We start from the raw sequence: 14,988 nt of genomic DNA, 5'->3' as shown, positions 1-14,988 counted from the left end.
AGCATATGAGTCGAAGTTTATCCGTTCCTTTTACTCTAAATGGGATAAAAGCGATATCTGTAGGTACTCGATGATTTAGTGATCACACCTTAAGCACTTGGTCATGCCTGGACTAAGTTGATGTGTTCAATTGTAGTCTAAGCCCTTCATCATTAATCGGAAATTGGGAAACAAACCTTGGACAAAGAGAATGATTATAATCCATGTCTCATGTCCATACGATATCTTGTAGATACTGCCATAATTGGATAGATTGTACAAGTCAATGAATGGTTTCTTTTTTGGTTACATAGACTGTCGTAACTTATTTCACATAGATTTGTAAGATGGCAGCTACATAAAGATGGAGCATAACCAGAAAGAAATAGAATAAATCAAAATTTCCACACGTTCCATTCACTCACCAATTCCATCACACCAAACATTGTATTCAATCGACCGACAACAAAAAACAATAAAAAGAGAATGCAAGATGATTACCAATTGGATAAACGAACCACCCAATCCTTTAATAACCCTCGTGACACAAATAGTGTAACTATGTTTCTATAAAATCTTTAAATTTCAATGAAATTATTTTTCATTTTCCAAAAAAACTATAAATAGATATAATTGTATTTGAAGGTTAACAACTAATCTACCAGATTTATTTATTGTTGTGAAAAGTTTTTTGAATGATAAAATATAAAAAATGTGACTTTACATATGGTCATCCACATTCACCTTACATGTGGGTCCCATTGAAATTTGTCTATACCTTGCAATCAACTCCTCTACTCGAATTTCACTATCCTTTTGCAACCTCAACTTTTAAAAATTTTATAATAACAATACCACAAACAATTGTGGCCAAAATCTAAATGAGCAAAACTGATGATCAATCATTACTTTTGACCTGCAATAAGAGAAAGAAAATAATGATGCTCAATAGTGAAGTACTTTAGATTTTAGGTTAGTAACCATAATCATGACCCATAAAAAAATCAGTTATAGAATATAATTATATGAACATGCTATTAATAATTAAAACATTAAATTTAAACAACATTCCTTACACAATAACTTGTCCTCTGGTACATAGGATTAGTTCTACCACGTACACCATCAGTAGTATTTCCTAAAGTATTTTCTGAATATATTTTTATATCAAATATAAAAGAATAAAAGTTAAAACTACGACATCCAATGAGCAGGTAAATCCTTTTCACTTTCCAATGTTGTTAATTCCTCTCATCTTTCATCTTCTGTTATAAGAGCTTCATCTTCCTCAAGGGTACACTCGTCATCTTCCTAAAGCAGCAATAAAATCGAGATATTTGAGATTAACTTTAGCTCATATGAAATATTACAAAAAGATAAATAAAATAAAGACATAAATCACATAGATGCCAACTTTAGCAGCATAAAATTGAACCAAGAACATAAAATGCAACTTGTATCACATCATATATTCCTAAAATAATAATATAGATGCAGTAATAATATAGATGCTCTATTGCAGCTTTTGAATTACAGATTATGATTAGTAGGTAAACCTCCATCAACATTTCTTGATATATTGAATTTACCTATCTCCAGTTCCAAATTAAAAGAATAATCCTCAGATCATCCATTTTTTATGAAGAAAATATTGTTAATAAGTGAAAACATACCTTAAAATAGGATCTTGAGAAACAAGTTTGAAAACCAACAGAAAATTATATATGAATGGAAATATCACCCAAATCATAATCATTTCAACATTAATTGATGTAAACATGAAAAAATTAAAATAAAAAAAAATGAATATACAAATATATGATGAAATTTGGACCTCCAGAGGCAACCTATCCACCTTATATCGAAAATCTTCAGAAGTGTGCAGTAAGTAAAGAGAGAATGACTTTAAAGGCGTTGACTTTGATAAATGGGGGGAAATAGGCGTTTGTTGATGGTGGTGTCTAGTGATTACATTCATCTAGGGTTTTGTGAAGGCCGCTCATATCCGAATCGTCTCTGGAAACGATAGACGACCACCACCGCAACCTCCGTTGCGGACCGGTATCTTCCGCTCACACCCACCAACTCACCTCTAGTTAGAAACCTCCTGCGTTTCACCAACATCAACCGTCGGCTTCGACTTCCCATAGATCAAAATTGCAACATCAACCGTCGGCTTCGACTTCCCATAGATCAAAATTGGATTTTTGCATTAGTCAAAATCGGATTGCAGAGCTGGTCGACTTTTCCTCTTTCTGAAATTAGGGTTTTCTAAACTTACATGGAATACCTGATTTCACATAAATCAACCAACTTCATATAGTGAGACCGATAAGGAAGAAATGGGATAAATCGATAAGAAGCACTAGGCGGTGGAAGGATTAAGTCATCGAGTTTTAAGTAGGTGAAGTAGTAGATTAAAGTAACACCGGTGGATGAGCTAAGAAAAAAGAAGAGACGATAGAAGGAGGAACGGTGGAAGGAGAAAGAAGAAAGATGGCGGCCAGGTTCGTTGGTGATGTTACAGACGAAGGTGAAACATAGGTGGGAGGTGTAGGCGGTGGATGGATCCAGAAAAAAAAAGTTGTTGAATTCGGAGGAAAACGATTGGTTGAGGTTGCGGTGACACAACAATGCAACACGTATCCAAGACACTAATCCACACACGGATAACACGCAAGAAAAAAAATCCAACCAATCACAGAAGAACACACACCCACTAAGAATATACAAAATATGAAGACACGACCCATAAAAAAAGACACAGATTTGCAATCCCACCCATAACCAAAGACATAGGTGTTTACTATTCCTTACTGAGGTCCGTTTTTAATATGTATATAAATATAAATGGGATGTATGCTTATCAGTTGATTTGTTTAAACTCAAATTAAACTATTACGAATACTTATTTGTAAGCATTTACGTTGAATGACACGTACTTATGATATGAGATGGACTAACAACTTGTATATTATATGTGTCTTATAAATTAACAAATTTATTGGCTCACTACAAAATAAATATATTATATGTTGGCGAAAGATAAATTTAAATGTCTTATTTGGTGATGTATTTTTTATTCATGTTGTAAGACCAATTATGGATTGTCAAACAATATGTTTATTTCATGTATAAATCACTATAGGTGATACATAAGTTTTTATATATTTTAACTGGCCATTCATTTGCAACTTTGCAACTATATATGACGTCAATATGATGTCAGTCAATGTGTCCATTATCTATTTAAATATAATTATATTATACTATAATATATTAAAATTATATGTCCTTAGCTACAGTATTGACCACAGATACTGTTCCTTGGGTTACCTACTTTACCTGGATTAGTTAAATCGCACTGCACCGCCTCAAAGGTGTCCACGTACTCACTCCACTGCTATTGTTCACTCTTCAACCTCTCCACCGTCTCTTCCCCCCCACAGGTGTTCAACCTCACCATATCCTTCGCTGCTTCTCTCTAAAAACCCACCGCACTTCCAATAACACCGAAGATAACCATGAGGATGACAAACAAGAACCCTCAAATTGAAGACGGAGAAAAAATCGACACTGTTGAAGATGGAGGAAAAATCGACACTATATCTTGCAACTAAAGTGATGCGATACTCAACGAAAAGTAAAACCCATCGTCTCTATCACATATCACCGTTGTTGGTCGGCTCTTCTGATTCAATCTCATAAAACCCGGAACCGGTACACATAGGTCGTCGCCTCCTGCGTCCGAAGAAGTCGGTGCACCACCGTCCACCATCGATTTTGGTGACACCGACGGCAAACCTTCTCCCTTTGTCCATGGATTGAAGCTTCCATATTCAATTGGAGAACATCTGGAGCCTTTATTTGAGTTTCAGGTTAGAAAATTAATTCCCCTCCCTCTCCGTTTTCCCATTCCATCATGTAAAAACAGATTCTATTCTACTTTTTAGGCTATTTGGGTTTTGTGAGAAAAAGCCCTAGCTGGGTCAATCACCCGGTTCACCATCTGTTTTTTTTTTTTTTCGGTTTTTGCCCCATCATTTCTTTATCGATCAGCTTGAAAGAAAAGGGATACGGGAGCAATGAAATCAGACAGCGAGAAGGAGCGTCAAGCGGCTTCGAGGCCAGATCATGGTCGTCATCTCGCGAAGGGAACGGAGTGCCTCCGAGTTGGTAAGGCCGAAGATGGAGATGGGAGGGTGCGACCGGTGGGACGCTGAGCGACGGCGGTTCCAGTAAGGTTCGGTGGCAGACACAAATTCCCCTGCGTTTCCCATATTAAGGATTTTAATTTCTTCTTGGTTTTTTATTAGGGCTTTATGGCTCCTTCCGCTACGTCGACACCTTCGGTGATACCCAATACAGTTGCATCCGAGATGTCTACAGTTATACTAGAGACGACTATCATGGAGTGAGTTTTTAAAGATTGAATTTTTATTCCATTTTATTCATTGTTTGTTTTTTTATTAATCTTAAATGCATCTTATGTCGAGTCTTGCATTGATTAGGCATTTTTGTTTAGGTGAAGAATAAAATCGAACCAGCAGGTGGGTGTTTGGGAATGTCAATAGCAGGGGAAGAAAGAAATATATATAAACAACCACAATGAGTGAAGTACAAAGGATGCTTAATTAGGTATTTTCTGATGCATTATATATATTTTAATTTTATTTTTTTTGCTTATAAACATTATTTTATTATTTTAATATTTCTGATTTGTAAACTCAGATATAATTTGTTAGTTGTATTTGATTGAGGTTGGCATGGAGACTAGCAATTATGGGTACGTAAAATCATTTAAAATCGAAGCTGAAGTGATGTATCCCAAGAGTAACCAATAATTAACAGGTTCATGATTCAAGAAGCTGATACCCCCTGTAAACAAGAGGTATAACAATCTTTTTGCAACTCACTTATTAATCAAATAAAGAAAATTATATTCTTACTTTTATTAATTTCAGTGGCAATATTTGTTTTTTTATTAGTTTACATGCCACAACATTGGCAACGCATTCTCATATTTTTTGTATATACTCCAGCTTATGTCCAACAAGGTAAATGTACAAAAGGGAGTCCTACAACTTCAAGTATTGAAATGTCAAAAAATGTAGCTGTTAATGATTTACTTTTTGGAATATGTAAAGAACTTCTCTATCGACCTGTGGTTCTTAATTGTGGACATAGTAAGTGTTCAAAAAATTCATAGCACTATAAATTATATATGGTTAATGTTTATTTTATGGTAACAAATTATCACATTTCTCAACTTTTTTATTCCAAAAACACCAATATTTTTTATTATTTATTAATATATGTTATTTACTAGATTAAATTACAGATTTGGTATTGGGATATCTTATTTTTTCTATTATTAAATCTAAGTACTTATCTGTTAATATTTTTAGAATGACCATTTTATCTATTATTAAAAATAACTTACATATTTACTAATTTATCCCTCGAGGATTCAAGATTTTTTTTTGGCAGGAAATGGTGTTGGTAGTTGGTAGAAACAGGTAATTATATTTCCATTTTACAGTGTTTATCATGATGAAATTGTAATCATCAGGTTTCAGGAATTGAGATTCTCTCTGGAGGAATTACTAGGTTACAAGTGTCAGAAGCAGAGGTCAACAATATATCCGTACGTTTTCTCCATAGAACGTAAGAAGATCTTTATTTTTTCTAATTATATAGTCCTTTAATTTGAAGATATTTTTTGACACTAACATCTGTTTTTTGGTTTTAAAATTTAGTGGTGAGCCAACTACAGGAAAGACAGGGCCTGAGACAATTCTTAGGCAACTTAATGCCAAAAAGGGGCAGGTATTTTAAACAACATGTAGCAATCAATCAGCAATTACCTTTTTTCTTTTATTAAAATTTGCTAAAACTGAAGATGCAATATCAAATATCAAATATGAAAGTTGAAATGCTATTATCAGGTATATAGTATGCTTCAAGCAAAAACAGATGTAGACACATTGTTAGCTATGGGAATTATGGAAGACGTTAGTATTGTTCCACAGCCTGCTGGAGGTAACATAACTAATGGCACTCCAATTTATATAATCAAGATTCAGAAAATAGAATGAAGTCTTCTTTATAAATCAAAGATGCTGCAATTTTACAGATTCAGGGAAGGTGGACCTCACTATTAATGCAGTTGAATGTGTAAGTGGAGGTATCACAGCTGGAGGTGGAATAGTGGGTATGTTATTATTATTATTATTATTTTATAAAAAAAGGATTTCATCATTTCGATAATTCGATGTATAGTTGTTGATTTATAGTTGTTTTACTTATGAGTTCTTTCATATGCAGAATCACAAGTGGCCCTTTAGCAGGATCTATTGGAAGGTAATAAGTAATAACTAATAATATAATGTGAAAGATTATACTGTTAATTGTTTTTTACATGGTTTTGACTTTTGTTTGTATAATTTTTTTTTTGATTAAAGTTGTACACTTTATCATCGAAATCTATTTGGGAGGAAATATAATGACATGGTATATCCACAAAATTTATTAGGGAGATATTTACGACATCCTAATTTGAAGTGTCGGTGTGGTCACTACTTTTATTGATTTTTAATGTTATTTCCTCTTTATAAATAATCAGTCTCATTTCCTTAACAAAATAAAGTGTAGCTTATTGATTGGCGGTTTTCTTCTTGTGTGACCAGGTTGATGTCAAAAGTTTCATTCTGCCTTTTTTTTTTTTTTTTTTTTTTTTTTTTTGTAGTGGGACACCCGCTTGCAGCGTCGGCGTCACTGCTACTGCTGACGATGGGGGTAGTGGGTTGGAGTCGTGATGGTGTTTCGCCTTTGCTCACCTCTTCTATTTCTCACCTTCTTATTCCTTTTATCTCTATCATCGGTGAAGAAGACCACGACACCTGCGATGGAACCCTTCGAAGCTACAATTATTATTCTTAGCTTTTAGTTACTTTATTTCATTATTTTTTTCATACTTTTAATATGCCTCTGTTGCAGTTTATCCGTATTTAACTGAAGTATCCATCATGTTATCTGATAACACAGTTCACAAGATAAACAGATTCTATGTGATTCACTGATCAACTATTACGGCTTCACTCATACGCACCCTTCCAACAATTCTAGATGAATACAAACCTCATACATACAACTTCCCAGGTAAAACAATTTTTTTAAATATAAATATCTTTTACTTCAGCTTCCCTAACACACTTCACTCGATATAAATATAAATGCCTACCATATCCAGTGTAATCATGTTATCGGATTAGTTTACCACATTTTGATAGTTGATAACCAAGACAGCAGCAAGCAACAAAGCTGTTACTGTTTTTATAGTTAAAAAAATTTGCATTCTAACATTTTTGCACCAAATTGCTAATGCATACTCTTTCTATAGTTAAAAATTTTGATTTTAAGATTTTTGGACCAAACTGCCATTGCATACTGTTTTTCAACTTAAAAAAACTGATTTTAACACTTTTGTACCAAAACTGCCCCTGCATACTATTTTTTATACTTAAAAAAATTGATTTTAACAGCTGTGGACCAAAATACCCCTGTATGTTCGAATAATTAGATTTAGGGGCAGGGGCATAATCGAAAAGTTGATGGTAAACTTCTATTCCTTTTTTTAGTCCGGTTGTTTGTAAAATGTTTGTATTATTTACAGTTGGTTTGTTCTTTGGAATAATCACAGTTGTCGGTTATTTTTTCCCTTTGACATCCTTTCGCAAATTGATAGAGGTAAGCTACTTGCTTACCTTTGTTTTCTTCTTTGTAAAAAAAAGATTTACTATTCCTATGAACATTCAATGGGTTTTAAAGTATTTTTAGGTTAAATTTTTGTGTTTATCTTCTTTTCTTTCTGCAGGTATTTGCTAAAGGAATGGACTTTCACTTGCTATAATTGAATAAATTTTTGGGTTTTAATAACCTTTTTTTTTTGTTAAAGCAAACATATATTGTGTAGCTAGACTTTGACTTGCTATAATTGAATAAATTTTCCAAAGTACAATGATGCAATAGGAAGAAATGAAAGCATGTTGCTATTTATTCTATTAACACATTTTTTTCCCACTTAGGCTAAAGGTTTTTTTTGGATCAATGTAAACATCAAGGAAGAACTTTTAACGGAAATTTGCTAATTCCTACCCCTTCAATTCTTTAGCCATTTTGACACTTCTGGTCCTTGCAGTCAAAACTTTTACATTTTTCGCTTTTGGTCCTTGCAATCAATATTTTTACACTTTTTAGAAACCTTTTAATATTTAAAGTTTGGCCACAAAACTTTAACGGTTTGACAACTTCGATCCCTTTTGTAAACAGTTGCTAATTCTTACCCCTTTAATTTTTTAGCCATTTTGACACTTCTGGTCCTTGCAGTCATAACTTTTACATTTTTCATAAAAACATGAAAAAAAACGGTCTGGGGCAAAAGCCCGGGCTTTTCATCCTTGCACATTCTACGTTTGTCATATTTATCGATTCGGAAACAACATTGAAAGCTTCTGGCCCCGCGTAGCGGGGTAACCTTTCTAGTTTGTCATTAATTTATGAGACTTGCATCATATTTGCATCATATTTATGTATATCAAATTTCCCACCGTAAGAAATTTAATCTTGTAGTTGGCCTTTATTTATTCATTCGTTTTCATGAAGTGATTATCAAAATTTACCGAGTGTTCAATACATTGTTTATAAAATCACCTAAATATTTATAATTTGATAAATTTGAAATTTGATAATTCGAAGTGATGAGTGGTAACTACGATGTTAGACTTAAGTGATTGGACCAAAGAAATGTTGTTTGGTTTGACATTGGAGTTGATTAAACACCACATTAAGCAATTGTTTGATTTATTATTTAAGGAACCCAAAGACTAATTGAATAATGACTCGTGCAATGAATTTTAATCATAAATTGCATAAATATTGTATTTTTTCCCAAAGGTGATTGCAATGTTTGTATAGCGTAGTATAACTTTTAGGATGCCATAATATTCAATTGTTGGTCTAGCCAAAGCGAAACCGATAATTGAATAAGGTATTTATAAAATCTATCATTTTGGTGTTAGTGATAGGCACATTGATATGTTTATTTCATTATCATGTTAAATCATATTAGTTATTTCCTTAAAAACATTTAATTAAAGCATAATGATAAGATGATAAACGAATTTTAGTAAGGTCAAAGTTCAAGTGAAGTACAAGTAAGCCCGATAATAAACCATCACAAGTTATTCATAAGAAACAACATAGTTTACATTATTAAAGTGGCTTATGAAGAAATGTAACTCGTATGCTTTATGATTCATGAGTCCCTTAATCTTGGTGTCCCTATAAATACATGGTAGATTGTCTTCAATTCATTGGTATATGTATGCATTTCATTACAGGATTCCATACTATCCAAAATTTGGATAGGAATCAAAGACCAATCAAGTAGGGAGTGATGATGACTTAAACATAGAAGCGGTGACCTACCTTCATTATATATATATATATATATATATATATATATATATTATAGACAGTGGTTATTGTTTAAGTCTTAGTAATACTCTTTATGTATAAAGTATAACTTGAAACTTATTATTTGTATATAAGTTAGCGAATGTTGGCTATACTTTTATGTTATGATACAATGATGTAACTATTGTTTCAATTCCCATATGTTGCATATAGCAGTCACTTTTGGAATCTTTTACTATCATGTAATGATAATTTGAACGAACATAACTGAGAAGTGGAGAGTTCATTTATCTTGTGGTACTGAAGCTTAGGCCATACATGACATAGTAAGATGATACATCTCATAAAATATGAAGTTCCACTATAACTTAGCTACTCAAGATTCAATAAATGAGTTAAGTATGTAAAGGGGAATAAGGAAAGATCCACAAGAAGTCCAAGATTACTAAAAAATGATCTATACCACCATTTTTGGACTTTCCCAGTAGATGTATGTCATCATAAATCATTTAAATTTTCTTTTATTGATGATTATTCTTGTTACATGTATTCATACTTGTTGAATGGAAATTCTGAATCTCCTAAAATGCTTAAAACCTTTCGGGAAATAGTTGAAATTTATCTTGACCCGAAAATAAAAGTAATGAGATTAGATATGAGTTTTGTGTATTATGGTCAACATACAGATGTTGGTTAAGCACCTCGATATTTCTTTTAATTTTGTAAAGATCATAGGATAGTTAACCAATACGCCATAATGGGTACTCCTCAATAAATGGTCTATCTGAGGGAGAAATAAAACCTTAATGCACATGGTATAAAGTATGCTCGCAAACACTAATTTTCCCAAACTTTTATGGACCAAGGCATTAAAAGTAACGGTCTACATCTTGCATATAGTTCCTTCAAAGTATGTTCCTAAAACTCCTTTTGTGGACAAAAAGGAAATCAAGCCTAAGGCCTGGACAAAACTCTAGAATCCTCGGTCGTGGAAACTCAACGTGAAAAATGTAACTTGTTTCTTTATCACGTATCCTGAAAGCTTTAAAATTTTCCAATTTTATGTTAGATCACATATTACCTTGATTCTAGATATGAAGCATGTCAGATTTCTTGAGAATGTCAAAATCAGTGGGAGTGTTTCATTGAGGGATCTTTGACCTCCAAGAATCTTCAACTATAATTCAAGTGCCAATTATGATAACCACTAGGATATTCAAGTTTTCCTTATGAACAAGACTCCTCAAATGAAAGGGAAATTGAAATACCACAAAATGAACCCCCTTAATAGATTGACATTGAAACTCAAGAAACTCGATAGCCTACAAGACATTGTCTATGACATGGGTGGCCCATAAATTATGACGATTACATGAGGTCGATTCTAACATGGATAATGATACCATAACTTGTGATCAAGTGGAATGAAGCTATGAATGATGAGCTTAATTCAATGTAAAGGCATGATTTTCGAGAAGTTGCTCAATTACCAAAGGGTTTCACACCCACATGATGCAAGTAGATCATTAAGAATAAACTAAATCCCAAACGATTAACATTGACGATATAAAGCTTGTTTGATCGCTAAAGGGTATTCACAAAATTGGGTATTTATTACTAAGAAATGTTCTCATCCAAACTCAAGGAATAAATTATATAGGCCAAATCAGGCTTCCTGTCAATGGTATTTAACATTCAATGGAACATTAACAACTTGATTAAGAACCAATTAGATCGATTTATATACCTCAAAATCCATGGGAGGAAATTTTATCATGCTCGTTTTATATATAGATGACTATCTATTAGCGTGTAATGACATTTATATGTTGAATGAATCAAAATAATTACTATAATGTCACCTTGATATAAAAGATCCTACTGAAGCCTTGTATCTTATAGCTATATGAATACATTGATGGATTTTGAGCATTCTAACACTCATATGGTGTACATGCAACCCTATAAACCTTGGATATATGTTTTATCTATTATACATGCAAATATTCAATATTCCAAGGTTTTATCCTAACTAACATATTATGAAGCAACAATACTACAAAAGTCTAGTTAGAAGACATACATTTTGATGTGGTTTGATGTCTTGAACTTTAAGAGCTTAACCCTAATAGTGTGGAAGCCTCAAGTGGAATCACAAATCACCAGAAACTCCTTGGAAAACTTGAGAGAATAGTAAGCACACTAGAAATTGGCCCACTCTTGTTTGCTCACACACTAGTTCCATTTCATGTGCCAAAGACCTCTTTATATAGTTTGGAGGATTAGGGTTTCATCCATGTAAACCCTAATACCAATGACCTTTCATTTCAATAGGATCCATGGGTTAAAAACTCCATGGACTATCCATGCAAGCTTAGCCCAACCTAAATGGACTTGGCCCATACTATATATAAGAATCCATATTTAATTAGTTCATTTTGATCACTAAATTAATTCTAAATTAATCCTTGATCAATACTAATTAAATAATATGATTCCATATTAATATATTAGAACTTATAATATATTAATATAAATCACAAACATACTATTCTCAAAAGACTCTCCATATAAATTGTTTCGGTGAAGTGCAACCCAAATGGACCATGCTAAATCTGGTCAAGTACATACCAATTATAGTTATGGACTTAGACACTAATCCAACATACATAAAATATGATTATGCTAAAAAGGATAAATTGGGTGTGTATTAAGTAAGTATAGCATGCAGCAATGCTTCCCTTTAGTTGTTTCCATTATTAAGAGAAACATTTTCAGTTCATTTCAATACCTAAAAATAGAGATACGACATCAAATGAAATTAATGTCTTATGCTTTAGTAGTTGGAAGTTTTACGTAGGCCCAAGTTTTTATTCATCTTGAAATCACTTATATTACTGGCATGATGATCCGTTTTCAATCAAATCATAGGCTGGATTATTGAAATGTTGCCAAGAAAGTTTTTCTGATATTTACATGAGACTAATAATTACAAATTTGTTTATAAAAGAAGTTATAACTTAGAAATGTATGATTTTTGACTCTACTTTGCCAAATGCAAAGATGAATAGTCATTATTAGGATACATCTTTATGCTATTAGTCAGCCAATATCATGGAAGAGTCATAAGTAAAATTGATGGCTATATCAACTATGATGGAAATATATGTTGTCACACATAATACAACTTGCCATGGAGTCTTGTTGAGAAATTTAATCACAAGGCTCATGATTATAAACTCCATTTCAAGGCTGTTAAAAGAACGTAAATTCCTATAACTTTGCCTCTATAAGATTTTCACTAGCAATAATTAAATTGTAATGAGGCTTTACCTCGATACAAATACTTGTTCGTTTAAAGAGTAAGAGGAGGATAATGTCATTTGTATCCAGCACATACGCACTAATGATATGCTAGCGGATCTGCTGACAAAAGGGCTACCACCCGAAGTATTTCAAGATGTCATCAATATGGGTTTATGGCTAGACTTAGTATAATGTAATTCTAGCATAGTGCTTTACTATAACCTTTAATTCTTATTATTCAAGTACTTGATTGTTATTCCTCTATAATACACAATTTGTCTATATTAATAACTTGTACACAATTAATTTATATATAGACAAATATAATGCATGACCACTTAACTATAAAGTCATTTGGCTTATATTAATCGTAAGTTTCATATGAAATACCATAGTATGATCGGTGGGGGCCCCGTATCTAAAATGGATGCGCAAGGCTGTACTTTTCTGCTTTTGATATTAATTTGAAACATGATGAACTTATCTTGGTCAAATAATGAAACATGTATACAAATAGTCTCTCGGCCAAGTACGAGAATGTTGGAAAATAACACATTATTGTGGCCTTAGGACTATTTTGTAATACTCATTACATGTTAGGTACATTTATATTGTGTACCATGATAATTGCCATAATGAAAGAATAGGTCCTTGGACTTAAATATTTGTAGTATGATGGATATGACAATCATTCATAACTTGAGGGACTATATTTGTGTGGTTCCAAATATCTTGCCCATAAGTTGCAACTGATGAATTAATGTTCTTGTACATGTAAACGATCAAGGGAAATGAAGAGCACTTCATTTATGCTCTAACCCCTATATAACACCATGATCATTTGTATCAAGGTATCAATCAAACACTCTCCATCAAACAATCAGAAAGGAAACATTATGGGAAGAAAGGAATCACTACATGGCATCATCATCATCAAAGATCATACTTCCAAGTAAGTACCTTTCATTCTTGATGAGACTATTTGTGAATCTAATCCTAATTATGTCTTCATGTGACTCCATTAGAGGTGCAACACTTGGGGCACTAAGCTTTCAAGAGTCAAGGTGGTACTTGTTATTACTACATAACAAGTGAGGTAATCTTCTAACCCTAATATATGTGTGAATTTCGGAATTGTATATACAAGATCTAGGGTTATTGCTCTCGTGTTCATATTTGTATGTTCAATAGAGAAAAACTTAGATCCAAAGCAATTAGGGTTGCATGATCACATAGGAGAATAGATATGCTCAAAACCCTTCAAAATTCCCGATACTGAATTGACCTTCTCGCTTGAACTCCCACCATAGCAACAATTGTGGTGGCTGCAGCAGCAACAGCCTCAGTCACATCAGCTTATATCGTTCATCAAAAAGCTTAATCATCATGGTCTTAATAGACCCAAAAACCTCCAGGATCACCTCCCTCACAACCATGGTCACCTAAGTGATGATCGTATTATGGATCTTATCATCTGTCAATCCCGCCCTGTCCGGGCTGCTATCTCCTAATCCAGAATCTCTAGTGCTCGGCATATTGAAAATAAATCGGAAAAACACCAAAAAAACCACAATTCATACTATTACAACATTACGGAAAGACTAAACCCTTAGGGTTCGTGACTTCCTTGATACGCGTACGGGTCATGTGCTGCCAATAATACAGACACATACTACTTTCCACACCTACCCGTGTTTATCTCAAAGGATCCTCATGGACCACCCGACTACAAAGCCCAAAAACTAGGATACACATACATCCTATACTCAGTCTCTCGAGAGTGGCTAATCTTTCTTCAGGATGGCCCACTACAACTCATACTCACTCATGAAACTTACGGTAACCCTACACCTGCTCGTGTATTGTAATCATACATAACAATAGACTCCATAGACGGTCGAATACTTGAATCTACCCTAAGCCCACAACCAGACATAGAATGGTAAATAAGGGTAAAGCAAACATTCTCAGCATATAGAATCTTGGTTATTTACAATTATGGTGCACAAACTAAGAAACCGCGGTTATAATGTCAGTTTCATATTGTATAACAAGAAATTCTCATATGCTATCAAGCATCATCCACCAGACAATTCTATCATGCAATTTCTAAAGTTCCTTGGCTTATATACTAGCATGCATTTCTACCATGTCATCAATACACAAACCAAGTGTGGGGATCTTGGGGAATCACTTTCCTTGGCTCCGGCTGATTGTATACATCGC

At 33.3% G+C, this 14,988-nt stretch overlaps 1 protein-coding gene and 1 long non-coding RNA gene across 17 annotated transcripts; one reads left to right on the top strand and one right to left on the bottom strand.

The window, feature by feature from the left end:
* Nucleotides 1-1,016: 1,016 nt before the first annotated feature.
* LOC145053128 (uncharacterized) lies at nt 1,017-2,898 on the bottom strand. Of its 2 annotated transcripts, none has more exons than XR_013684355.1 (2): nt 1,814-2,898; nt 1,017-1,290 (listed from the first exon to the last, which is right to left on the bottom strand). It is a non-coding gene; the product is annotated as an uncharacterized LOC145053128 (long non-coding RNA). The 2 variants fall into 2 exon arrangements; XR_013684356.1 differs by having other exon boundaries at nt 1,835-2,898.
* A 462-nt stretch (nt 2,899-3,360) lies between these two features.
* On the top strand, nt 3,361-8,129 carry LOC145053126 (outer envelope protein 80, chloroplastic-like). 15 transcript variants are annotated; one of them, XM_079001133.1, is made up of 13 exons: nt 3,361-3,857; nt 4,039-4,222; nt 4,296-4,393; nt 4,505-4,617; nt 4,725-4,765; nt 4,831-4,870; nt 5,552-5,646; nt 5,739-5,808; nt 5,928-6,021; nt 6,116-6,193; nt 6,307-6,342; nt 6,728-7,728; nt 7,856-8,129. In XM_079001133.1, the coding sequence occupies exons 5-11, from the start codon at nt 4,746-4,748 to the stop codon at nt 6,324-6,326; spliced, it is 417 nt and encodes a 138-aa protein (XP_078857259.1). In that variant the 5' UTR covers nt 3,361-3,857; nt 4,039-4,222; nt 4,296-4,393; nt 4,505-4,617; nt 4,725-4,745; the 3' UTR covers nt 6,327-6,342; nt 6,728-7,728; nt 7,856-8,129. The 15 variants fall into 15 exon arrangements, with proteins under 15 accessions (XP_078857259.1, XP_078857251.1, XP_078857258.1 ...); XM_079001125.1 differs by adding an exon at nt 5,022-5,165 and having other exon boundaries at nt 4,725-4,870; XM_079001132.1 differs by having other exon boundaries at nt 4,711-4,765.
* Nucleotides 8,130-14,988: the final 6,859 nt, after the last annotated feature.

The sequence above is a fragment of the Lactuca serriola genome, chromosome 5, assembly GCF_051521515.1.
Source record: "Lactuca serriola cultivar US96UC23 chromosome 5, Lser_US96UC23_V15, whole genome shotgun sequence".
In the NCBI taxonomy this organism is placed as follows: Eukaryota; Viridiplantae; Streptophyta; class Magnoliopsida; order Asterales; family Asteraceae; genus Lactuca; species Lactuca serriola.
The sequence above is the reverse complement of the archived record's forward strand: the minus strand, read 5'-3'. Positions and strand labels throughout refer to the sequence as shown.

What these genes read in the sequence shown, in the direction of transcription:
- LOC145053126 (XM_079001125.1), top strand. Translation starts at nt 5,100, where the DNA reads ATGATTTACTTTTTGGAATATGTAAAGAACTTCTCTATCGACCTGTGG. An exon ending in GTACGTTTTCTCCATAGAAC is followed by an intron (nt 5,647 to 5,738) that starts GTAAGAAGATCT and finishes TTTAAAATTTAG; the next exon opens with TGGTGAGCCAACTACAGGAA. An exon ending in TTAATGCCAAAAAGGGGCAG is followed by an intron (nt 5,809 to 5,927) that starts GTATTTTAAACA and finishes TGCTATTATCAG; the next exon opens with GTATATAGTATGCTTCAAGC.